Source organism: Priapulus caudatus, unplaced genomic scaffold (assembly GCF_000485595.1).
Source record: "Priapulus caudatus unplaced genomic scaffold, Priapulus_caudatus-5.0.1 Scaffold1604, whole genome shotgun sequence".
Taxonomy (NCBI): Eukaryota; Metazoa; Priapulida; class Priapulimorpha; order Priapulimorphida; family Priapulidae; genus Priapulus; species Priapulus caudatus.
The window spans coordinates 13,478-40,359 of record NW_014578665.1 but is presented as its reverse complement, the minus strand read 5'-3'; the positions used below and the strand labels follow the sequence as shown (position 1 = coordinate 40,359).

The 26,882-nt window shown below is 43.7% G+C and overlaps 2 protein-coding genes across 2 annotated transcripts; one reads left to right on the top strand and one right to left on the bottom strand.

Moving 5' to 3' along the window:
* The first annotated feature begins 41 nt into the window (after positions 1-41).
* On the top strand, positions 42-18,635 carry LOC106817135 (alpha- and gamma-adaptin-binding protein p34-like). The gene is made up of 3 exons (XM_014821782.1): positions 42-171; positions 12,615-13,515; positions 17,217-18,635. Exons 2-3 carry the CDS (start codon positions 12,651-12,653, stop codon positions 17,384-17,386), a joined length of 1,035 nt encoding a protein of 344 aa, XP_014677268.1. The 5' UTR covers positions 42-171; positions 12,615-12,650; the 3' UTR covers positions 17,387-18,635.
* A 4,387-nt stretch (positions 18,636-23,022) lies between these two features.
* LOC106817132 (uncharacterized protein K02A2.6-like) lies at positions 23,023-24,799 on the bottom strand. Its single transcript, XM_014821778.1, has 3 exons — positions 24,374-24,799; positions 23,496-23,567; positions 23,023-23,190 (listed from the first exon to the last, which is right to left on the bottom strand). The coding sequence occupies exons 1-3, from the start codon at positions 24,797-24,799 to the stop codon at positions 23,023-23,025; spliced, it is 666 nt and encodes a 221-aa protein (XP_014677264.1).
* Between the last annotated feature and the right edge of the window lie 2,083 nt (positions 24,800-26,882).

Here is a 26,882-nt window from a genome sequence, read left to right as displayed (position 1 = left end):
GTTGTTGGGAGAGCACTTCAGCTGGATCTATGTTGCAGGTTGCCCCGCTGTCGAGTTGAAAACGTACAGCTGCACCATTGACAAGCATGCGAGCAAACACTTTTCTCTCACCTCTCCGGTCGACTGTCCTTACCGTCCAGTAGTCATCACTGTCGGAGTCGCCTCTGTTAAGTGAGTACACGTTCTTCTTCTTGCCCTTGTACTGAGCCTTCGGTTTAGCCGACTTTCGCAGAGCGTCGGACTGGCTTTGAAAGTGGTTGTCACCATCACACTTTTTGCACTTTTTGCAGACACTTCTCTCGCTCGTATATGTGGCTATTCCCACAGAACTTGCATCCTTTCTTCTGCTTCTCGCCGAAACTCCTGTCCCGCACCTCTTTGTGCTTTACTGCATGGACAGACTGAATGGAGGTGTGTGCAAATTCTCTAATTGCCTCTTGCGAGAATTCAGTCGCTCGACACAATTTTAGACACGTGTCGAGTGTCAAATTCGTAGCTTTCAGAAGGCTTTCACGAGTCTCTTGACTCCTCACTCCTCCCACAATTCTATCTCTTAACACGTTCAACGCAAAACACGAGTATACTCGTTCGAACCTGCAAAACACACGGCCGCAAAACACAAGTATACTCGTGGCAAAAAAAAAAAAAAATTTGGAACGTTTACTATGTTTTCCTATAGATGGCATGGGCTGTACGCTTACAAATTGAACAGCGTCACTGTACAAACCCCAGTAGTAGATTACATAATCTATACAATACTTTACTGTTGTTTGGAACGTTATTTTGGGAGTTTTTGGGACTGAGGTAATGGTTTTTGTTCACCGGGCCAAAGGGCGTTTGACCGCCGGTTCTTGTAAAGTTGTTTTGATGTCTGAGAGTTGTATTTGATTTGATTCCCAGCTAACAAAGTTATGTTCCTTGAATGTTATGGGAATGTTTCTTTTAGGTTAGCAGAACATTATTCAGTAACGTTCTAATAACGTTTTTTAGGAAAGTCCTGACATTCTGAGAACGTTTTTACCAACATTCACATAACATTGATCAACCTCCGAAAATGACATTAACTCCAGCAACACTATGTATGCGCTGCAGACATATCTTAACGTCTTGAGTACGGCAGTCCCTCCCACACAAACACACACACACAGACAAGTACAAACAGTATAACTATACCTATCCCTAACCTTAACACTAACTATAAAGCGACTCGAGTCGTATATATAGCGTCTAAAAACAGATAAATTAATCTATGATTTATAACCTTTGGCTTTCAATAACAAACTGAACTGAACTGTTTCTGAACTGTTTCTGAACTGACAATCAATCACAAACAACTAGTGTAGGCTAGCTAATTAATTAATTAATTAGGCTGGAGATTAATTAATAGCTAGTGAACGACATTATTTTGTGGGAAAGTGATGTATGCGCAAATGGACTACCGTACCCGTACCTCGAGACATTAAGATACGGCTACCGTCCCCGTAGCCACTGCGAACAAAAATACATTTGATACCTGTGCTATAGTTTGCAACATCACAAAAACGGCAATTAGGAGTTTCGAACCCATCCGAAGACGGTTAACGTTTTCCGAACATTTCAAGAACATAACTCTCTCACCAAGTAAAACCAATGAATGCATAACGATATGGGAATGTTCTTAAAATATTTTTGGCTAATGTAACCACACTAGAACCTCCAGCGAATGTTACGAGAAACATTCCAAGAACATAACTCTCTCACCAAGTAAAACCAATGAATGCATAACGATATGGGAATGTTCTTAGAATATTTTTGGCTAATGTAACCAAACTAGAACCTCCAGCGAATGTTACGAGAATGTTCCGTGTTTGCTGGGTTGAACACGGGTGATTAATTACGGGTGTTGTTTTGATGTCTGAGAGTAAGTTTATATCTATATTATACTAGCCACTAATTATAAATAATTTTATAGCTAGTTAAACCTGCCAAAAACATTTTGTGTAATCAGTGACTAAGCGGGGAAAACGCGAAAATCTCAGCACAGGGCGGTAGGTGCATTGTTAAACATGCAGCGTTCAACGTGTTAAGAGTGAGTCTTCCAACACTCCAAAATTGCATGTATTCGCCAGCACTCTTAAAGCCGTTGAATATTCCTCAATGCTCTCCGTTTGGTCCTGATTCCTCGTAAAGAACCGGTATCTCTCCACTGTCTCGTTCGACGTGGGGATGCAGTACTTTGCAACTGCGTCGTGCATGTGCTGTACAGTGCGCAACTCTTCTGCTACTGGGATGAGCAGAGTCGGGTATATCTCCCTTCCTCTCTCTCCAATTAGGTACAAGAACATTTTTTTCTTTACCTTTTCATCCTTCCCTTCTAATGCCAGCTCCATGTACAGTTCAGACTCCTCCCACCACTTCCTCCAAGCTTGAGCCAAATTTCTAGCATCAAAGTGTAGTGGTCCCAGAGGCTTGAGCTGTTCCATGTTTGCCTTGCTGTAGCTTGTTGAATCAGAGTAGCACTAACACAGAATTCCTTTCAGCTATTCTTGAGGCACACACACATCCCACTTCTGACACCATGTTACAATACTTATACACGTACTGTATTTAGAGTTATGTTAGAACACCATGCTTTATTATCGAGCACCTGGTGGGATACAGGTCTAAGCACGCACGAGGTAAGAAGAGGCCTTCTGCCACATGGCAGTGCCTTATATACGGTAAGCCTCCTATAGTTCACACCAGGTGGCGTTGGCGTGTCAGGTGTTTGTTTATAACAACATGTGTTTGTTTCAATATGCGTTGTGTGAGTAATCAAGAGAGAAAGCCATTGTTGAATGGAACTGCTTTATTGGCAACTGCTGTTACGATCAGCCATGCTACCGGTTTTCGTGACACTGGCCACCCTGGCGCCATCTGTCGTTACAAACATTACAACATTGAGATGTTGGTATTAACATGAACACAGTATTGTCACATCCTCTCCTTTTTAAAACATGAGAGATGGTGCTTTTGGTAAACTGACCGAAAAGACTAAAATAGCCTAATACTGTGTAATATGAAAACACATATTGGCAAATCATACACAATATGGCCAATCAAGATATGAGTGACTATTCTGGACCTAAAATGTGCAATCATCAATCAAATGGGCCTATAAAACAAAACTAAGAAATAAGAATGATTTCGCTCCAGCTTGGTCTACAACGTTGATGAACATTACTTTGTTTCACATCACAATACATATCTATGTGCAATACCACATTCACAAAACTACCAGTCGGTAAGAGAAGCCTCACATGAGTTTAAACTACTCAAAACAACTCATCATTGCATAGCCTATGTAAAATAACTCAACAACCATGCAAATCTAAGATTGCACACCTCACAAAAACAAAATGTGCTTCCTTAAACACAAATACACATATATGTCAAAAACAATATCAGACTATCCGTCTTTCAAATCATGGAATCCTAGTTCTGTAGCTATCTCTACAACCGACAAATATTCCAATCGGTAATCCTTAATCCTTTACTTTTTAACCAAAAAACATCCGCAAAGCAAATATGAAAAACTTCCCCTTTTCATGTAACGTATCTGTGTCGCATTTCTTATTTTGTTAATACATAACAAAATCTTTCATCTTGTCTGGGAGATGTCGGTGTCTTCCTGAACGTCTCAATGAGTTCGACATATCAGGTGGTTTATCCCCTACATCTTCATGGACACAGTCTTGACCTTGTTGGTGATAATCATCAATAGTATTATGTGAAGTGGTGTCTCCAACCGGCTTGTCTGCCGGTGGGAGTGTACCTTGAGCGTCCGTAGTCGGGTTGCTTCCCTCAGGTCTGGGGCCAACTGGAGATCTCTCTGAGTCAGGAGATTCTTTACTTGCTCTTAGATGTTCTCTATTGCGTCTGTACACCGCGCCATCAACATCCACTTCAAAGGACCTCTCATCCAAACGACGAAGTACCCTTCCTTTTTTCCAACGATCCTCTCCTGGTCGAAACGGCTTCATCCTGACAACGTCGCCTTGAACAAGTTCAGGCAGCTCCCTCGCATGCCTATCGAAGTATTTGGCCTGACGCTTCTTGTTAAGCTCGAGTTGTTGCATCTCGTGCTTAGTCTCGTGACTCCTCGGCTTCAGAAGTGAGGCGTAGTTGGGACTCTTGTTTAGTACGCCTTCCGAGGAATCTCTGTGAAGGGCTGGAGTCGACCCCTTGCGTAGGAGTGTTCCTCAAATTCAGCAACGCGAGAAGCAGATCTTCACCAGACCTCCGACATTCTTCATGACTTTCTTCGCTGATTTGACTGCCGACTCAACATGCCATTCGCTTTGCTGTTATAGGGCAGATGGTTTGGTGTTTAATATTCAACCTCTTTATGAAGCTTGCAAACTCCGCTGACGAGAACGGAGTCCATTATCGGCTTACCATCTCATCCGGGATTCCATACCTAGCGAAATGGTTGGTCAGCTTGTTGATCACACTCTTCGCAGTCGACTTATACAATCGATCAACTTCCCAGAAGTTAGATCTATAGCAAACTGTCACTAAGTACTCTTCACCCTCCAAAAACATAAGATCAACTCCGATCTTCTCCCAGGCGGTTGGGTACCTCATGTGACATCAGAGGCAGTTGAGGTTGGGCATTTGAGTACTCCAGCATGTTGCGCATGTCTGAATCCATTCAGTGTATTTCTTGGCCATCTGCGCGCAGATAGACATATTCCCGTGCTCGTCTTGAGAGTCGCTTCCACTCCACTATGGCCTATATGGAGATCAGTCTTGACATCTCTTCTCATAGCCTTGGAACACAAGTTGCTCTCCTCTGAAAATTAAGCCATCAACTACAGTGAGCTCATCTCTCAGGTTGAAATATGTATTACGTGTGGTGACAGCTGTGCCTTACACTCGGCCATCCAGTCATGATAGTACTTTTCAATGCTTTAAGCCCTCATCCCTCACACGTGTGCTTTCTGCATCTTGAGAATGTCTTCTTCTGGCAGAGACAGAATGACTAACTGCATTTACCAGCTCGATGTCTTCGCTGGCCGTCATGATGGACTTCAGAAGGACCGATTAGCGATCTGCGCAAGTGGTTCTCTTTCCCCTTGATGTACTGGACATCAACATCATAGTGAGCTATGCTCGTGACAATTAAAACACCTGGAGCCGTTTTGGCTGGTCTATCCAGCGGCTTTCTTGTGGATGCTGTGGAGAGGCATGTGGTCTGAGACAGCGACTTACTTCGCGACCGAAGTGAACTGATTCCACTTTTCAAGGGCTACACTATGGCTAGCAACTCTGTTTTCTATGACAGTCAGTAGCAAGTTCTGCGTCTCGCAAATGCTCTACTGGATACGCTTTACCGGCTTGCCATCTTGACGTCATTAACAGACCCAAGTCCTGTGCACTAGCATCAGTTCGAATACAAGCGCTTTGTCTTGGGTCGTAGTTTACCATTCAATATTGGCGCTTCAGTCCATAAGCTGCTCAGGCTCCTGCACTTGCATATCCTATGCGTTGGATCCGCAAGTCCATTCAGCATTCTTACGGTAGAGTTCGCTTCCAACGCGTTGCAACTCGACATCTGCCCAAATTTGGAGAAACCGCGGCATAGGTAAGTTTACCATTCCATCGAAGTCGATCAATATCATCTTTGTCTGTGGTGACTCCATACTGAAAGTATGGCCTCAGTTTTTCGATGATCTACTTCAACCCATTGCGTGAGATGAGCATGACCCAGGAAATGGATCTCGGCTAGTCGGAACTGACACTTGTCCCCCTGTTGAGTGCGACTCCAATCTCCCGACACGCCTTCGAAGTAGGGCTGCGAAAGACGACATCATGCTCCTTCACATCAGCGCCCAGACGAATTGATGTCATCTGCACACCCGACGCCCATACCAAGCCATCAACGCGCTGATGCAGACGCCTCATGGAACACCTCACTGCTAATATTCAGCGCAAATGGGCTCCTTGTATCTATATCTTACCCATGGCGTAGGCAAATGTCGTTAGCAAGCTTTACTCTTCATCTAGACGACAGGGAAGGTACCCATCTCAAATCACAGATGGAAAAAACCTTTGCCGACTGTGACAGCTGGGGGTAGAATGTCATCTAGCACTGGCAATGAGTATGTGCTCTCTCATAAGCACTTGATTCAAAGGTCAGAGATCTAGACAGAGGACGCACCTTCCCAGACTTCTTCTGGACTATGGCCATTTGGCTTACCCAATCGGTAGTTCTGTCACTTCTGAGATAATCCCTCGGCTCACCAACTCATCCAGTTCCGTTTTCACTTGTTGCCTAAGTGCTTCCGCAACTACCCTAGCTGGTCTTTACTGTTGGTCTTGCATCCTCTGTCAGCGTCAAATGCGATCTTCTTCCCTGCCAAACTCGCCAACCTCTGAGCAATCAAACACCTCAGGATATTCATCCATCACATCTTGAGGTGCCACTAAGTTCACGGTCTCAAAGTTCTCAAGTGGACAGTGAGAAGCTTCATCTGTTCTGCTGGCACCCACTCAGAAGAGGTGTCAATCCATCTTCTCTGACTACAATGCAATGTACCTTGTACTTCTTGCCAAGTCTTGTCATTCTTCACTCGATTTTGGCTCGCCCTAGAGCTGGGAGGGTTGAGCCATTATACATCTTCAAGATAATTCTCTCTCTGACAATATCCGCATCAGAAACCATTCCTCTGGGGACCACATTTACGCTGGCTCCAGAGTCTATTTGAAAAATCTCTTTCTTGGCTCCCACTCTCAGCGGAACATAAAGTCCTTTCTTGGGCTTTGTACCTGTGGCATATACTTCAATGCACTTGATGGACTCTGTATCTGATGAAGATTGACTGGAATGTTCTTCACATACCTTATGTAGTTTACCCGGCTGGTAACTCTTTTGCCTACAGCAAACCGCGAAGTGGTTTTTTCTGTGGCATTTATTGCACTCTTTCTCGAATGCTGGACACTCTTCCTTCTTAGCGTTGTGTGTCCTGTTACAGAACTTGCAGTTCAATTGTCTCATCTTAGGCGGATCTCGCGTTTCTTGAGTCTTTTTTATCTGACCCTTTTTCTTAAACCTTTCTACCTTATGTATCACCGGTTCGTCTCCAATCATCTGCAACTGAGTACGAGCCTGCTCAAAAGACTTGCAGATATCTACTGCATCTGGGAGCTTCAAGTCCCTCTTCTGCAAAAGCCTTTTTCTTGTGCAGAATCAAAATGCCAGAGTATGTACGGTCACGAATCAGACTATCTTGAAGACATGTACAAAAATTACAGGTCTTCGCCAGCTCTCTCAAGTCTGCTACATAAGCCTCAATGCTTTCTCCTGGCGACTGATCCCGCTTATTAAACATGAAGCGCTCGTAGGTCTCATTGGTCTGACCCACAATCAGATCTGACAATTTTTTAATGATAATCTCTATATCATCCTGGTCTTCGCCCTGTGCATACGTTAGGCTGTTGAACACCTTTAACCCTTCGTCGCTAACGTATGCCAACAAAAACCTGCCTTCTGGTATTCCTTCGGCTTCTTAGACAATTCAGTGATGATAGCGTAGTTGCCAAACATTTGCTTAAAAATCTTCCACTCATCAACCCTATCCTCCTTTACTCTAAGAGAGAGTGGGAGTAACATAAACGTTATTGGGTGGTGCCTGTGCCATGTTGCTTCACACCGAATGGTCAAAACTACATGTAATAGTAATGCATATACTGGTTAAACAGTCATGAAACAAACCTTTTGCACAACGACATGTCACAACGACGACAACGTCAAACGACACCGACTACGTCAAACAAACGTACTGTCACAACCCTTAATGCATAACACACATTAATAGAGGGATATCATGCGCTGCTTATTACTGTGGACATTGTTTCATGTACATGTATGACACAATTATCAGGGCATATCGTGACACATTGTGCAAACAGTGCGAATAATATACACACCCGAACCTACACGTATGCTTGTTACAAATTCTGCCAAACCATGCATTGTAAATATACGTGGAAACGAATGTGCAATACAAATTATCAGCAGCTAACTATAGGCTAGCATAGGCAACTATACGTTCCAGTTCCTTTCAAACTATTTATGTCTCGCCGGATCACAAGTCAATTAAACCGTTCATTCAGTAGGCCCTAGGAGAAGTCACTTGCTCTCAGCATCAGGCACTCTCCACAAGGTAGACGATGAACGATTAACAGGTACACAGTCCAACCGTTCATTAGCACTGTAGCAGATGCAGTCACTTGCACTCCGCGTCTCTGTACCTGCTCGGCGGCGAGTCTCAATCATGCAGCTCTACACCGGCGTCGCGAGTGGGAGTGATGTCTTGAGAGAGAGTCTATCCACTCTTCGCACGCCAGTCTTGGTCAGCGGATGCCCAAACCAACATTGGTATTTGGACTCCCTGCTTCGCCAATACTGCACGGCCGCCTGCTTGCTGCTGCTGTATTTACCGCCAGCTGATCCGGGAGAACAAAGGAATTCTGGCGGGCTGCACTCCAGCGCATTTCTCTTCACTTTACCCATGTCTCTCCAGCATGAATCCTTCCATGATCTGGGTAAAATTGGTCTTTAATCACTTACACCGCTGCCACCATGTTTCAATATGCGTTGTGTGAGTAATCAAGAGAGAAAGCCATTGTTGAATGGAACTGCTTTATTGGCAACTGCTGTTACGATCAGCCATGCTACCGGTTTTCGTGACACTGGCCACCCTGGCGCCATCTGTCGTTACAAACATTACAACATTGAGATGTTGGTATTAACATGAACACAGTATTGTCACAGTGTTGTGACAGGGAGGATCGTTATTGGTTTTGGTTGGTAGAGTGGTGTACGTTTTTTGGTCCAGGAAATCGAACAGAAATCGGTCACTCACATTAAAAGCATGAACCAGTAAAACTCAGCTAATGTGTTATTAGTGTTATTTGTTTTGGACATTCAAACATTACAGCAGCGAAAGGGCTAAGCAGGGGTAGCAATTAACTATTGAACACGGGAATCCAGCGGACTCCCTACCCTCAAAAAGAGGGAGTCCGCAGCAGAATCAGGGAGTCCGCAGTCTGAGGTTCAAAATAAATAATATTAAGAAAAGCCTCGTTCACACGAGACCTCGTATTTATGAAATACGGTATTTGCGAAATACCAAATCTGAGACAAATACGCGACCGAGCGTTCAGACGCTGATTCGCGGCTCCAGAAATGCCGTATTTGCGAGCTACGAGCTGCTTTAGTACACTGGAAAAAAAGCGTCCAAGTGAACAATCAAGCGAACAATGCGAAATAAACAATGCAATGCGCACCAACTGCCGATAAAATACGTAGACTGGTCCGCGCTCGACAGTTCCACTTGCGTTACACTGGAACTGTTGAGCGCGGACCAGTCTATAAAATACAGGGCTTCAGAAATACGGTATTCAGCGTTCACACGAGGAAATGCGCGGTCCAAGAGATCCGGTATTTCTCAAGCACGGCAAATTATTCGGGGTCTGGGAATCTGCGTATTTCAACAAATACCGGATCTGTTTAGATACCGTATTTCTTGGACCGCGCATTTTGCCTCGTGTAAACGATAAATACCGAATTTCTGAGCTCTGTGTGTGGTTATTTTTAAGATGCATGCGGTTACACGTCTGCCAAATTTTCTTTGGACATTAGCTGAAAAAATACGGTAATTCCGCGAGGCCATGCTCTGGAATGAACTAGTTAGTATGGCAGAATTTGCAGGGAGTCACACGGACTCCTGCATATGTCAAATCAGGGAGTCCGACAGTAAATCAGGGAGTATTTGACTCCGGACTCCCGTTAATTTCGCACCCTGCTAAGGTAGTACCCTACCACCCTCGGTGGTAGACCAATAAATTATGCTGGATAACTTTTATATGCTAAAGCTTTCTAGGCCCAGAATAGCGTCAGATTATAAAAAGTTCTAGTGCGTAATTAAACGGTCTACCTACCTAGATGGTTTTCCGACACTCATAGCATTCTGTAAGCAAACGCAGTAATGTTGCTACAGCTGATTTTATGAATATTCACACAGAGTTTTATGACTAGAAAAAAGTGTTACCGTATTATATCATGTCATGCCTATGAATGATGCTTCACACGAAACTCGTGTAACAGTGATGTTTAAATTTCAGAATTGCAGATAAGGGATTGTGGGCCGGTAGTTTATCGTAAATAACACTGTACTACTCTGGGCTTGTGGTCTCAAATAAAATCCTTATGTTTTAAACACGAGTGGGTGCAGGAATGCAACTCTAATGTGCTAGCTGTGGCAAGCACTGCATGGTACAACACGTATCTATATCTGTATGGTGTGTGGAATAAATAAAATGTGAGAACACAACCTTAGCTTCGTACATTAAAACCTATATCGATCTGCTTAGCGCTGTTTCACCAAATAGCTCAATTTCTAGAAAGTATGTAGGTACATGTGATGTGACTATCAAGAGAAACGACAGAGAGTATACCGTTCTGATACGTACCAGTACTCCTTGCATAAACACCAAATGTGTATAGTAGGCCTAAGGCTAACATGTCATAGAACACCCGCACAACATTCTTTCCACCAATATGTAAACCGATCTGCATTTTTAATTAGACAGGGAGCGAAATTAGCACCAGCTCACAGCAGGGTAAAAAATACTTTTTTTTTCACCAGAGCCATTTTTCTGACTTTTCAAAAATTTGCCAGAGCCATTTTTTGAAGCTCCAGAGCCATTTTTTATGTATCAAGACTCCAGAGCCATTTTCATAGTTTCAAATTTTCGAAAAATACGTAATATAATCAATATATATAATGCACTCTTATTTTATTTGTGGGGATGGGGACATCAATGTAAATTGTATGTATTATTAATTCCATGAGCGTGTCGAATTTTCTGTTAATACATGTACCTATAATTATATTTACATTACTACATATCACTAATCACACTTGTAACTCATGATCCAAACATCCTTTGAATCGATTCGCATTCACAATGCTGCCTCCGAGGCTCCGACACCTCTGACCTCTCCCATAGATCTTCTAAGTTCTATCATAGTACCATACTACCATTCTGTCCACCACTCCCCTTCTCAGTTCTCACTCTTCTCTCTCTACATGTACAGATGCTTCACTAGTCACTACTTCTAGATTGCTTATTGTTTTGTTACTCTGTAATAAACATACGGTATAAACCACGTTATCTTTTCATTTGGATGTAAATAAATGTTTTTATATATAAAAATACCACTGTGCAGTTGTTTGTTTCTTTTGTCAGTCTCAAAATAAGAAAGTACACGGTTAATTTGTCACAGTCTCAGAGGCTGAGAGGGTCTATGTCCCCCGGGGTACTGCCGGAACGTAGTAGTCAAGCTCGCGTGCATAAAAATAGCACTCTAAAATTTAGTTTGCATTGAACTCTATGCAAATTTACGGGGGCTCTTTTTGGCATTTCCGGGGCTCTTTTTGGCATTTCGGGGGCTAAATCGCCCCGAGCCCCCGTATATTTTTCCCACTGCCTACTTGTGTACGTTTCAATTTATCAGGCCACGGGAGCGATTTTCTCTCTGGGGCGATCGCTCCCGTTATTGTTCTTACCAGAGCGATTTTAGAGCTTACCAGAGCGAAATCGCTTGTCGCTCCCGTGTATTTTATTCCCTGGCCCACAGGCATATGCTGGCAGATTATTAAGAGGGCCAGTAACATTGGCAAAACACCGGCCCTCCTAGCCGGTGGTTTCAGCCGTCTTAGCGAGGACCTACATTTGTATTTATAGCATTAATGAGCAAATGGCCTACATTGCTGTTTTACCTGATTCCAACACTTTGCGCAATCACCGCTGCTAAAGAAGCGAGTGATAGAGATAACTGGTGACAACAGTGTAGAGGGCAATATCACAAGGGGGAGAGAGATCAGGATGTGCGTAGAACGGCTGCCAGTCAGCACCTGAAATGAATGAATGAAAAACACTTCGGACATCATTCACGACCTGAATTATAATAGTCTTGTTCAACAGCTCCTACGCGATGCCGCACACTACAACATTTTTCGGACCAGCGTGATTTTAATTATCATTCCAAGTCTTATTTTAGGTCTCTTCTGGTTCAAACAGCTAACAAAATTTGTGAGGGCTGGTAAAAAAAAAACTGCTGTTTCCAGCCCAGAGGGCTGGTGCAAAAAATCTGAATTTCATGCCCTGTTTGATTGTTTACATATGTATATATGTCAACAAACCTAGTGATTTTTTGTTAGTTACCTTTGTATACATTTCGAGATAGGTACCAGTCTATGAATATATATGCGTCACGTAATTAAGTGCACTGATTTTGTGGGACCGTTTTAACATTTCATTTCGGAAATCTGAAGATAGCGGGCACACTTGGGTGTTCCCCTGCTGTTTCATAGACTATAACAGCACAAATATGTGGAGATTGTTGTGCCGGAGTAATCAGTAAAAAGTTTACTAACTGGTGAGACCCAAGTTGTTCACACAACTGTTGCTACCCTGATTTCCACTTGACTGTGTGTTGAACAATGTATGCAAACAACACAAGCAAGTTTTGTTCAAAAAACGAGCTAATTCGTATTTGCCACGGTTCTGGTGTTATTTTGCAGACTATTGAATCTCAGAGCGACTGACATCTTGTAGTAATGGCATCGGCGGCACTCGTCCCGGGACCGTGCGCTGTCTTCATCAGCTGCTCGAGCTACAAGCCAGAGCATCTCATCCGTGAGGTGATCGGTGATGACGTGCTGCCGGAGCCGGAGATGTGGGCCGACACGATCCAGGCATACCCGTGGCACATCAACACCAAGTACTACAGCGCTGATGTGCACCTGTGCACACTGCCGACGCAGACACTCGGCTGCCGCGAGTTCACTGACGCCGTACAGGCCGTAGTCATCCACTTTGACAGCAAGAGTGAGGAGAGCCTCAGCGCGGTGCGCTGCTGGCTCACGTTCGTCGCCCACTGGCAGCCTGACGTGCGACTGCTTGTCTGTGAGACGCTCGCCGAGAACTCGGGTGCAGTGATCTCACGAGAGAAGCTGCGTAGCTACTGCCTCAAGGTGGCGTTTGAGCTCGTCGAGCGGTATGGCGAGCCGTCGAGTGGCGACGAAGCCGACGACTCGGATGAGGGCTTCGAGGAGGTGGAGCTGGGTGGTATGCGGCGCGTCGTGCAGGCACTGCATGCGCACCTATGGCCCAACCTAGAACTGAAGGATGCGTCGACGCAGAACTCACTAGGCGTGCTCGCGTCGCAACTGCAAGACCATGCTGCGGGGCGGGTCTCGGATGCTGGCGCCGCCACGGGACGATTTGCGAGGGCAGATGTTGCCAGTCACATCGAGGGTGCTTGTGAACACACAGAGGGCGCTTGTGGATCGGTGGAGGGTGACAAGGACAAGAAGGACACAGAGAACATGAAGAAGCAGACAACAGGCAAAGTGACAGCAACTGGCGATGGAGTGATGGACCGAGAGTTGTTGACTGCACTTGGTAATGAAGACCCTGGAGGTAAGCAGTTACCAGCAATAGATAGATCTACTTAGCTATATATGTGTCGGTGGACCTTTGCTCTTCATTAATGCTAACACTTATGGATTGATGATCAGCTAGAGGTTGCTATGTAATTGGCTAATAACGCTTATAGATGTAGGTCTGCATTCGCATATATTGATTCTGTACTCTTGGTTTGTTATGTGCCTTTAAAACTGAATGGGAAAATCAATATTCTGCCTGTAACTGTGGGGCAGCGTATAAACAATGTTGTTATAAAAATACTCTATTAGCGAACAGATGCAATTTGCAAGTTCAAATTTTTAAGAAATATAACGTGATTCCAATAACTTAAACTGTGCTTTTAGTAAGCGTTAGCTCTTTAAAGGAATAATATGTCCATTGATGTGCAATGTTGATGAATGCTATGGTAACTGGCACCTTATGTAGTTAATAAGTACATTACCTTATAGCCAAACGCATATTAGTTTGTCCTATATCACTGCTGCTTACTAAGAAATGTCTAATTGAAATCTGCAGTCCAAGAAATCAGTTGACTGAGTTGTTTACAGTTTCAAACCGCTGCCGGCGAAGCGGGTGTGATACAGATTTATAGTGCACCGGGCATTTTCGCACGCATGCTCGGCCGGTTCTAGGACAAATACCCCCCGGACAATCACCCCCCGGACAATTACCCCCGGACAATCACCCCCCGGACAATTACCCCCTGACAATTACCCCCCGGACAATTACCCCCCATGCCATTTACCCCCCATGCCATTTACCCCCGGACAATACCGTCCCCGACCACCCCCACAATTACCCCCGGACCATAAACCCCCACTAATTACTCCCCTGACATTTACCCCCGACAATTAACCCCCCGACATAACCCGCCGGAGCAATACCCCCCGCCATACCCCCGGACAATTACCCCCCGCCATTACCCCGGAACAATTACCCCCGCGTACATTTACCGCCAGCAAGACAAACCCCCGACATTACCCCCCGGACATTTACCCCCCGACATTAGGCCTGGAACAATAACGCCCCCCCCCCCCCCCGGACAGATTTTTTTACTTTACGCACGTGTGGTTATATCATGGAGACAGTGAACAGGCAGAGGTCTGAAGGGGAGGGAAGGAGGGGAGAAGGAGAAGAGGAGGAGGGGAGAGGTGAGAAAAGAGGAAAGGAAGGAGGGAGATGAGAAGAGGAGTGAGAGGAAGAGGGAGAACTGGGATAACGTGGGTGGGGATGAGGAGGGGATAGGAGAGGGGGTAGAGAGGAGAGAGGAGAAGGACGAAGAGACGAGGAGGTGGAGTGAGAGAAGGTGGAGAGGGAGGAGAGAGGAGGGATAAGTATAGAGGGAGAACGTGGGGAAAGGGGAAGGAGGAGGGAGAAGGTAAGAGAGGAGGAGAAGTGACGAGATGAGAATAGGAGGAAAAAGTGGACGGAGGAGAAAGAAATGAGAGAGGAGGTGGAGAGAGGAGGGTATTACGGGAGGAGAGGAAGAGGAAGGAGGCAGGTGAGGAGTAGAGAAGGGAGGAGACGGAGGCCAGGGTGTAGAGGGTAAAGGCTGTAGGGAGGAGGAAGAGAGGAGTAAGAGGTGGAGGGAGGTAGAGGAGCAGAGCAGTGGAGAAAGGGAGGGGACGAAGATTGGGAGAAATGCGAAGAAATGAGGGGAGGAGGGAAGAGGGTGGAAGGAAGGAGAGAGATAGTGATGGAGGAAGAAGGAGAAGAGAGGAGAGGAGGGTGGGGGAGGAAAAAGTATGAGGAAGGGCGCCTCTACGCTCCTCTACCTCAATACCACTCCCCCTTCCCCCCCACACGATATCTCGGCTCCTCTCCTCCTCCCACCACACTCCACTCCTCCTCCACCACCTGCCCCCGCCGCACTTCTCCCTCGCTCCTCTCTCCACCTTCTCGCCCTCCGCACTCACACCACTCTTCTCCCACCCACGGTCTCTCCCTCCTCCTCCTTCACCTCCTCCTCATCCTCTCACCCATTCTCCCTCCTTCATCCTCTCCTCCTCTCCTCCTCTCCCTCCTCCACCTCCCCCCCTAAGTGCCCTCCTTTCCCACGCTTCGCGTCGCCTCCTCCTCCTCCACCTCCACTCCTCCTCCTCCTCCTCTACGCACCTCCTATTCCTCTTCTCATGCCCCCCACCACACTACTCTATCCTTCAACCTTTTCCCCCCTCCCCTCCACCCCCATTCTTCCTTCACTCCGACCCTGCCTGTATCACTGTTATCAATGAAGTAATAAACACCAAGTGAGTAATCACGGGGAGTAAGTGTTCTGCGGGTAAATATCCGGGTAATTGTCCGGGTAAATGTCCGGGATGCGGCGAGTAAAATGTCCGGGGTAAATGTCGGGGGTAAAAGTGTGCCGGGGGGTAATTGTCCGGGGTGTAATTCCGGGGGCGTAATGCCGTGGGTAAATGCCCGGGTAAATCCAGGGGTAATTGTCGGGGGATAATCTGTCCAGGGGTAATGTCCAGGTGTGGATTCCTTGGGGGTGAAATGGCATGGTGTTAAAGACCCTGGGGGTAATGCGCAGGGTAATTGTCCGGGTAAATGCGGGGTAAATGTCCGGGTAGAATTGGTCCGGGGTAAATGCAGGGGGGCAGGCTTAACTTTGACAAACGAAGGTAATTTGACAAGAAACAAGGTAACTGTTTTCCGGCCGGACCCCGGTAAGGCGACGCGAAGGCGCGAAGCCCTGCTAGGGGGGTCCGGCATGCACCCCCGGGAAAAAAATTCTGATTTGACCCACAAATAGCCTATTTTGATGAGTATGGGTTCTAGAATTTGGTAGTTTAGATAGGAAAATATATGCTATTATTATTAAGTATCTATTATAAAAAGAAAAACCCGCCCGTGCACAGAGTTAGTCTTGGGTTGGAAGTATTTAAAATAAACTTCGTTTTTTAGATAGGAAAATATATGATATTAAGTATCTATTATAAAAAGAAAAACCCGCCCGTGCACAGAGTTAGTCTTGGTTGGAAGTATTTAAAATAAACTTCGTTTTTTCAAATATGGATTAAATATTTTACCGCCTTTAGTTGGAGTTTCTCAAATTGATAGCCGGTAACAAATTGCGCGATAGGCGGTAAAAATAACCGGTTACCGGCTATTAACAAGAACCCTGGGGGGGTAATTGTCCGGGGGTAATTGTCCGGGGGGTATTTGTCCTGACACCGCTCGGCCGTACGCAATGCTATCATCAGTGATTTCGTAAACACGGACGCTCGTGATAAGGAACTTTTTGTCAGGGCTGTCCATGTGCGTCCGTGATTAGTACGTGTGTTTTACTCCATTTCCATGTTTAGTCCGTGGCCATAGTTACACAGCTGACACATCCATTTCATCTGGCGTCCAAAACATACGGGCCGCACAAATGTTTACGTTATCGGCGACTTATCGCTTGACTCCTGGATGACATTTACGGCACGTTATAAATGAATATCAACAACCGATTTCAAGTCTTGCTTGTAATGTAACCAGCAGTGATATTGGACAAACTAATACGCGTTAGGCTATAAGGTTACGTACTTATTAACTACACAAGGTGCCAGTTACTCTAGCATTCGTCAACATTGCATAATCAATGGACATATTATTCCTTTAATCGTATATTGTTATTGTACAGCAAACACGAGCATATTTGCTGATGTGTTTTCAGTGTACATGTATGTGGATTATCTTCTTTTCAGGTGAGAGCTTTGAGCAACTTTTCGAAAGAATGCGTATAATGAAAGAACATGCAGCTACTTTGCCACATGACCAGAGAAAAGTATTTGCAGAACAAGTAGCTATACAATTTTGGAGGGCAATAGGAGGTGCAGAAGATGAAATTGATCAGTTGGATATTGAAGATGAATAGGTGTGAATTATTTCTGCACCTTCATGGGAAAAGATTAAATTTCCTTGATGTTCTTTACACTATTTAAAGAATAACACTACTCCGTCATTCAGCATTATTCTCAGTGACATTTTAGTTTTTTATATGTATTACATTGTAATTGTTATGGTAAAATATTATTAAGAAATAAATTCAAATTTATAGGTGACTGTTGCTTGTGATAGATAGCATCATAGCACCATAGCATAGCAGCAGCAGCAATATCTTCAGGTTTATGCAGGCATTCGCCGAAACGTTAGTCTAAAGGTACTGTAAAGTCACATATTTTCGTGGGTTCCAATTTTCATGGTTTCAATAAAAAATATATGTTCGTGGGTTCTTAAATTTGTGGATCAAGCCTTCCAATAAATTTTTTTTTTCAAAAACAACAATGCCAACAAACAAATTACTAACCTGAACTCGCACCTACTTGCCGTTTCTGGCGCATGCACAGACTCCACAGTGTTGTGTAAACATGGATGCCTAACTAACCCGGGCCCTAGCTGAGCACATTACTCCTATATAAACATTGCTTTGGATGGTTGGAGTGTCAGCAATTTTATCACTACTTTGTGTTACTTGTCACTGCCGCCTAAACCCGATGTCCCCCTCCTCCCGGCCGGGCCTGATTGTTTACAGAAATACCGGCGCCTTTGAAAGTTGGCAGACGTCGGTTTGCGGGCCTCCACTCCGGAACCGGCAATTGACATATGTACATAATATTTCGTTGGGTACATAAATTTGTGGATTGATGGACCCACGAAATCCACGAAAATTAGAACCCCATGAAAAAAAAGGATTTTACAGTAAGATAAGTGAGATGTGAAAAGGCAAACAAAAGCATCAATGTAACCACCAGAGGCAGCACAAGCAATGATGCTAGCCACTAATAGCTACACTCCACGCAGTGTGATGATTTGCCGTTATCACTGCCATGATATGCTGTTATCACGTTGATAATGGAAAATCATCACACTGCGTGGAGTGTACTAATAGCAACATCAGGAGTGAATAATAATAGATCTATTATTATTCACTAATCATATTATGACTATGTAGATCCTGAGTAGTATAGACACTATAGACACTATAGACACTACAGACACTACAGTGTCTATATTATGACACTCCTGGCAATATCACTTCTATATCTATGTGAAATCAATATTAACATCAGTAATGTAATATTCTTTAGGTGCGGATCAACGCAGTATAATAAACGTAACACTGGAGTAAATGAACTTGTCCTTTATTGCGGGTCTCAGCCATATACGCTCAAGCCCACGCTTTTATAAACATATAATGTATGATTACATAATCAGGATAATAGAGGGCAACACCTGACGGTGTCTCGTATTGAACAAATATAATAGTGAATATACAAACCATTACACCTCCCTTTCTTTAAACAAACTGTAGGGGTGTAAACAAATCACATTAAACAAAATCTTGTTCTGTTGATTACTTATGCGTATAACCAGATTAGGATTTTCTTTTTTTAGAAGTGCACATTACATCGAACCATTAACAACTTGACTATCTTATGGTAACATAATTGTTATAACAGAAATAGTTCAAATCTAACTCTTATCACTGTCTTCGGTTACATTTTGTTAAACGTTATTATTATACATGCTAGTACATCCTATCTACTGATATAGACTCTCAACTTAGTTAACATGACTCAATCAATCTGTCTGGTCGCTTAAACACTCGCGTCGACCTTCTGACTATATTGTCATCTCGTGTGACAGGAATCTCTGGTGTATGATTTACATCCTTAACATTCTCATTGTTAGTAGGTTTCATTGAAGACGTTTCATATGAATGTTTTGTATCGGTATGGTTAGTAGTATGACCTTGTTCCGTTTCAGCCGTATTAAGTGTCACAGGAATAACTTCTTCTTGGGCCTGTGGTGCAAAGCACTCGTAGCAAGCAAATCAGTCCTATAAATTTCTTCTGTACATTGCACCGTATTCTGCTTGTACTAAATATGACCTTGGAGCTAGTCTTCTAACAACTTTTGCTCTCATAGACAATCTGTTAGTCTTCTCATCTCTCATTCTCACTACATCACCATTTACCAGACTTGATAATAACCTAGTACCTTTATCATGATACAGCTTCTGCTTTTGTTTGTTGGCCTCTTTTCCTTCCTTTACCTTCTCATACTCATCAACTCTGAGACTGTCTTCAGTAGTCGGTAGGTTAGATCTAAGCTTTCTCCCCATTAAAAATTGAGCTGGTAATAAACTCAATAATCGGCGTAGACCTGTATGCTAATAACCCAATAATTGGATCATCTCCATTGTGCTGTGACTTCGTTAGTATATTTTTCACAATCTGAACAGTTTTCTCTACCTGGCCATTCGACTTTGGGTAGTGTGGGCTGGACGTTGTATGGTTAAAATCTTAGTCCCTAGCAAACTTCTTGAACTGCTCAGAATCATAGCACGGACCATTATCAGAAAATACCTCTTGTGGTACACCATGTCTCGAAAACAGATTCTTCATCCCCATTACTACTGCACTGCTTGTCTGTCTGCTGATCCTTACCACCTCTCGATAGCAGGAATAACAGTCAACTGCTATTAGGTAGTCCTTTTTATCAAATACACATAGATCTGTGGCAACCTTTTGCCATGGACCCCCCGGTGTGTTATGTGGACTCAGAGGCTCACCTTGTTGCCTGTCTCTGTAAGTCAGACACGCATCACACATCTTAACTTTGTGCTCAACATACTTATTTATCATAGGCCAATACACAGAATCTCGAGCTCTTTACTTACACTTTTCCATCCCCATATGACCTGCATGTATTTTATCAAGTATCGACTTTCTCAAGCTTTGTGGGACAACCACTCTACTGCATTTCATGATGATGCCGTTAGTCATGGTCAGGGGCGTCTGGGAAAATTGTGAAATTGTGGATCGCAGGATATGGTATTTGAGGCACTTTTGAGTAATTGTACAGCCTTCATTCTGACTACGACAATTATCTTTTTAGTAGAACTCTTCACAAGCAACAAGATGTGGTCACTAAAGATTATTATAACTAATCATGTAATTTTCGTTTTATTATCAAGACATTTTATTATCTCCCTCTCTGTGTGCATGCGAGCGAGCGTAGGGTCTATGCGTGTGCGGGTGCGTGTGGGCACGTGTGTGTGCTCAAACACACACATCACTCATTGCACATCACATCACATCAGGGGATTGTTTAAGTCACGTTTATTATTCAATGTGTAGGGGTGACCACCGCTGGGATGAGGACGACAGCAAAACTTTCTTGGAATTGTGAAAAAGCTGCAAAAGGGTTGTAACCTGCTTTTCTACTTCATTATATAATTTAACCTATGCATCAGGTGTCTGTGACGTATTGTACCAGGCGCGGATTTAGGCCGGTTTGCACCGGTTTCCAGAAACCGGTCACAGGCTGGGTATCTTCAGAATTGACCATCAAAATTCACCAGAGCACCAAATATGGCCTAATTTTTTAAAAATTCCCGGGGGGGGCTTGCCCCCGGACCCCCCTAGCTGTCACTAGAACTATGGAAACTGGTCACCCAAACCCTCTGAATCCGCCCCTGTGTACAGCTGCGTGACTATGTAAAAATATTGTTAGTCCAACAGCGTGGGTAATCTAGCCACCCAATCCCCCCCCCCTAAATCCGTCACTGATTTAGTAAGCTTGTGATACAGTGGCGCGCCGCGTGGGTGTTATTTGTTACAAACAATTTAGTCTGACTGACTGACTCCTCTCTCTCTCTCTCTCCCTCTCTCTCTGCAATAAAAAAATGTTTGGTGAAATGATGTGTACGCAACTGCGTATCTGCGTTGTGATAGCTACGCCCCTGACGGTCAATTCATCTCTAAAGTTCCAATAAGGATGCAATATCTCTGGGCATTTAAACTTATTACTACACCCTTTCAGAATTATCTCTCTAAGTTCATTCATTGTCTCATCTTTGTCAGTTTCCGCTCGAATTTCTTCTAGCTTTCTATCAACTACGGGGAATATGCTTCATGACACTGACAACATGCGCACTTACTTCAGTTTCAAAACTGGTATCAACTGTGTCTGGTAGCTAATTGCGGGACAACATGCCTGCTGTAAACATTAGTTTACCTTGTTTACACTTTAGCTCACAATCGTACTTTTGCAATATCAAATGCAGTCTCTGTAATCTAGCTGGGCAGTCATTTAGAGCTTTACTGAAAATAGCGATCAGCGGTTTGTGAACTGTTTCAGCTTCAAACCTGTGCCCATACACATACTGGTAGCTTCCTTTTCTATCTGCACGTATCTCTGTTCACACTCTGTCATGGCCCTTGAGGCATATCGGTAACCAGTCTTCCCGTTCTAGGGATTTACACTGAAGCAATACTGCTCCTATTCCCCTCTGGGATGCGTCAGTTGATATCTTCACCGCCTTTCTCACATAGTAGTATTGCAGCACTGGGGCTCGTTTCACGAAGCGCTCGTTAAGTTAGTGATGGGTTAAAGAGGGGTTTTAGGATATCCTTATATAGAAAGTGTTTCACGAAAGCCTCGCTAAGTTTCCACGTTTCACAAACGTCTCGCTAACTCAACGACGTTGCTATTAAGGAGGAATATTAAGGACAGGTCAGGGGCAGTACTTAGGCTATCGTACAGCAAGCAACGCGCGATTTCCCGCGTGTTTTCATTGTTTTGGCTAGCCGTAGTGTAAAGCGAAAACCCGCCGAGAAGGTAACTTCTGTGTCTACGAGAATACTGTGCAAGGCCTGTGAAGGCATGACACGCAGGGGTTAAGTGTGGCTAAGAAGCTTCTTATTGTGGTAGCAGATTTTGAAGAGATGAAATGCTTCCTTGCACCTTACATGTAGCGTGCTTCGGCTGTTCATGTATATATGCTATGGCGGTATGTGCTATAGGTATGTATGCACTGTATCCTATGTCGCCAATACTGTATCAAAGTAAACGTAAATCTAAACCTTCAGAATTTATGTTACATTTTTGTTCAGTCAATACGTCATTTGTGGTAGTTCTAGTTGCAGGAAATATGACAACCTTGCTTTAGTTTAATTATTTCTCAGGTACTTGGCATTTAAAAATATTTTAACCTATTATTTTTAGTTTGCACGCTGTTGTACCTACATGTATTAAAACTAAATGACGCGAGAGATTAGCATAGCAACTCACAGTGAGCTGGGTCGCCATTAGACTTGTATTTTGTAACATGTCTCTATATATATAGACTATCTAGTAGCAAGGTGTAGAGATATGGTACCAGTCTATGCCACCAGCAACATCGTTACAGCTGAATTTTAAGGACAGTCTAACAACGCACCGGCATAAGTTTCGTGAAACAGTTTAACGAGGGACATTTAGGACAGCGTTAGGCTCTCATACAAGAATTCTAAGGATATCCTTAAGATGGCGTTTTTACGATAGCTTCGTGAAACGGCCCCCTGGTCTGCTCGTAATCAGAGCTTTGAGGTCTGTCCATGTCTGTTCCTGCTCATGGTCCCATCTCCATTGAATGTTCTTATCCAGTAGTGTTCTCAGTGGAGCTGATCTGGCTGATAAATCAGGCAAAAATCTAGCCAGATAGTTGATCATCCCCAGAAAACTTTACAAGCCAGTACGGTTTTCTGGACGCTCTAGCTTAGTGATTGCCTTTATCTTCTTCTGAGCAGGCTTCAATCCCTTATCTGTGTAAGTGTCTCCTATGAACGTAATCTCATTCACTCCGAGCAAGCACTTTTCACAATTTAATTCCAGACCATGTTTCCTAGGAATCTGAAACACCGCATCCAGACGCTCACCGTGCTTTCTTTTGTCTCAGCATGCACAGCTAAATCATCCATCAATACTTTGTCTCAGTGCTCCAGATAATTTTTGGCGTTGATGAGTATTTACTCACCATTTTTTTAATGTATGAGTATCGGCAAGATCCCTATGAGTACTCCTTGTTGGCAGTACTCATCATATTTTCTTAGTATGAGTATCGACCAGAATATTAACATATCTTGCCTTTACAACCTCATTAGTTTAAGAGGTACTCACACAAAACTTGACATAGTGATTGTACACCACCCAAAGACCCTGCCGTTCTCGTGGTCCAACGTCTTGTTGTGCTTTTCAATGGTAGATATCTGTATACTCGGACTTCCTTCCTTCGCGAACACATTATCAATTTTTGCATTAACACAACTGTCACACCTAATCCTTCTGTCCGCCCCCTTTCCAACGAGTATAAGCCATGGATATTTTCCCTTCCATTTTGCTACTGTCTCCTCGCTAACAAAACTACCATCGTGTTTCTTCTTAGCCTTGGGAGCGACAATGTCCAGACAGTTTTCAACAACTAGCGAGATTATAGGTGAAACTATATATCTTCCACTGACGAAACATTCCTTGGTCTTGTAGGATTCATATATTTTAAAATGCTCTGACACTGTTCGGCAGCGCGACGTGTAGACTTCATGTTTGTTTCTGCAGACGACGGTCCACGTTGCGTTTTTTTACCGCGGGAGTTAAACTGAATTCTAATTGGCGCTAATCAAATATAATTGGACCAATGGGGAGCACAGTTAGATCACACAGTTCGACTTTCCTTATTTGAATTAATTCCGGGAAGGCCGCGAGTATAGACTGCCCTCCAGTCGCAACACATTCTAACTCATAGCTTTGTAAAATAAACTACACACAGGAACCAGTCACGATAGATAGTAGATAGACTGGTTCACGTACTGACACACAGCAGCCATAGCGAAATTAATGAGTGGGGCACCGCGACCAAGCTACCAGTCTATTAGCGAGAGAGTCGAGCCGATACGGGAGTAGATTGAAGGTTAGCGTACTGATACGATCTGTTTGTTTTCTCATGTACGTATTTATTAAAACACAAGCGTATCTATACGCATACCTTTGAAAATTACATGCGTATTTGTATGAAATTCATGCGTATTTACGCAAATACGCAAGCTATCTGGTGCACTGTGTCTCCATCTATATTTTCGAATAGTTCTTTCATTTTCTTTTGAAAGATTTCACTTGCACATGATACACCAAATGGTAGTCTCAAGTAGCGATATTGCCCAAATGGAGTGTTAAATGTGCACAGTTTCGAGCTGGCTTCATCAAGTTCTAGTTGCCAATATCCACTTCGACAGTCTAATTTGGAGAAATATCTGCTTCCACTGAACCTCGGCGATATTTCATCCCTTGTTGGTTGCTTATGGTGCTCACGTTGGATAGCCTTAATTAGATTTTTAGGATCCATGCACACTCTCAGTTGGCCACTTGGTTTGTGCACAACTACCAGTGAATTAACCCATTCAGTAGGCTCACTCAATTTAGCTATTACTTTCAGCGACTCCATCAGATTAAGCTTTTCCTTCAGCATGTCCTGTAGCCCGAATGGTACTCTCCTACACGGTTCTACCACAGGTAGGACGTCATCACGTGTGTGTATGCTTACTTTCACGGGCAGACAGCCTAGACCACGGAAGGTATCACTGTAGTCGTCGAAGAAATGCTTGTGCGTTTCAGGAGTTTTACACACATAACAAACTCTTTTGATCAGTCCAAGATCCTCACAAGATCTACCCAAGATTGGGACTACTTCAGTTGCACAGATAATAAACTGTAGAGCTTACTATCGTGCTTTATACTGAGGATACATTTCCCTTTACAGGTATTTCGCCTCCATCATAAGCTGTAAGCTTGATCTTGCAGTCCTGGGGCCCGTTGTCAGAAACAAAATTAGTCTTAACATTAGTCTTAACATTAACTCCCACTCGTAACCGTCGACAGAAACATCGCAACGTTACGAGAATGAAAAATTCTCGAAAATATCCTTTTAACATTACGAGAGCCCAGACCCTCTCGTAACTTTAATATTAAGTTGAAAATAACACATTTACACTACGAATTACAATTATAGTGATATTATATTTTATAATAATGAATAAAATGTGTTTTTCAAGAAAAACACGTCAAAATCATTAATTATCTACCGATGATAAAACAAAACAATACATTTACAAATGGCGTATGGCATTTATTCTCTTGTTTTAAATGTTTGCCACGCTTGCCACGACTCTCGCGTCTCGTGTTACAGTGTGAGAATTTGTCTTGTTGTGCAGAATAAATTCATGACCGTGTCGTTTTTCATCAAATATTATTTATATGTGGTTAGCCATCATAATATGCATAAATTACTGTGATGTACAATAGATGTGTATGAATTTGAATTTTGTGATCGATTCTCATCCAATCAGCAGCCTTGTGACATGAAATTATGAAGTTCCTGTTATCGTGAGTTTGCTCGATCGTAGTCGTAGCTACGATGTGTTTCTGTCAACGCTACTCTCGTAGCATTAACATTAGTCGTAAGTGTTATCTTAGCATTAACATTAGCATTAACTTTACGATGTTTCTGACAACGGGGCCCTGTATGCTGACTGGCTGCTTTAGCGCTTTACAATCGTTGTCACTCAGAATGTTCACGTCACTTCCACGTGTCCAGTTTCATCGCTATTAACGTTTCGTTTATGTTTCAATTGTTTGTCAGCACTATCCATGGCTTTGACAGTCACACTAACACTTTAAATTGACTACGTGACGAATTTTCTATGGTAAAATTTGTAAAATGTTTGTTGCCATTTTTTTACATTAAAAGTAAGAACTAACGGGACTAAACGTATCGTCAAATTCTTACCTGATAAGATTGTTTCGCAACTAGACCGTATGGGCACGCTTAAACAGGCATCGCCCACCGCACCTCTCGTCACACAAGTACATCTAAAGTTTTCGATGTGCGAATCGCTGATCTAACGTTCTGCCGCATCAATCTACTCGCGAACTGTCTTAATCGATAGCTAGTGGCTTGTTAACAAAATTCACCTGCTATTTAGCATGCTGCGCCCTTGAATTTCCTCGTAAATCTGCATTTTAGTGAGACAGTAAGCCCCGCCCATTATTCCTTATACGGCGTGCACGGCAGCTAGTTTGGCTCTGAGCCGAGGGCTTATCCGTTATCTGCCGATTATCCACACATCGCCAGCGCAGTTCGAACGCGTTGCAGGTGTGTAGTGTGTGTGCGCGTGTATGTGTGCATCTCTGTGTGTATGTGTCTGTGCGTATGCGTCTGCGTGTGCGTGTGTGCAGTGCGCCGTGCCTATACAATGTGGCCTACTACGGGTTGGGTCCGTGCGTGTGGTGTGTGTTTCGTGTGTAGTGTATGTGTAACGAAGAATTTGAATTGTACGGTTGAAATGATAAAGAAGGATCCAAACTTGTGTGGTACAGAATAAACTTTACTATATCTCTCACATAACAGAACAGCAAAGCACGCACAGCCCCTCTCCTCTTTCTCCTTGTTTCCTTCCCGGCCTACCACACATCTATCCCCCACATGTCCCTCACTTCATATTCTCTCTATACACATATATACTCTATATATATATATAGAGTCGTTGGTCCTC

Bases quoted from the DNA above. Each gene is read 5' to 3' on its own strand.
- LOC106817132 (XM_014821778.1), bottom strand. From the start codon at position 24,799: ATGCTGAAGGAAAAGCTTAATCTGATGGAGTCGCTGAAAGTAATAGCT. The intron at 23,568-24,373 runs GTATTTGCGTAA...GTGTTCGCGAAG, and splicing joins CAGTGCACCAGATAGCTTGC to GAAGGAAGTCCGAGTATACA. The intron at 23,191-23,495 runs GTCTTTGGGTGG...GCGGTGTTTCAG, and splicing joins TGGACCACGAGAACGGCAGG to ATTCCTAGGAAACATGGTCT.
- LOC106817135 (XM_014821782.1), top strand. From the start codon at position 12,651: ATGGCATCGGCGGCACTCGTCCCGGGACCGTGCGCTGTCTTCATCAGC. The intron at 13,516-17,216 runs GTAAGCAGTTAC...TCTTCTTTTCAG, and splicing joins TGGTAATGAAGACCCTGGAG to GTGAGAGCTTTGAGCAACTT.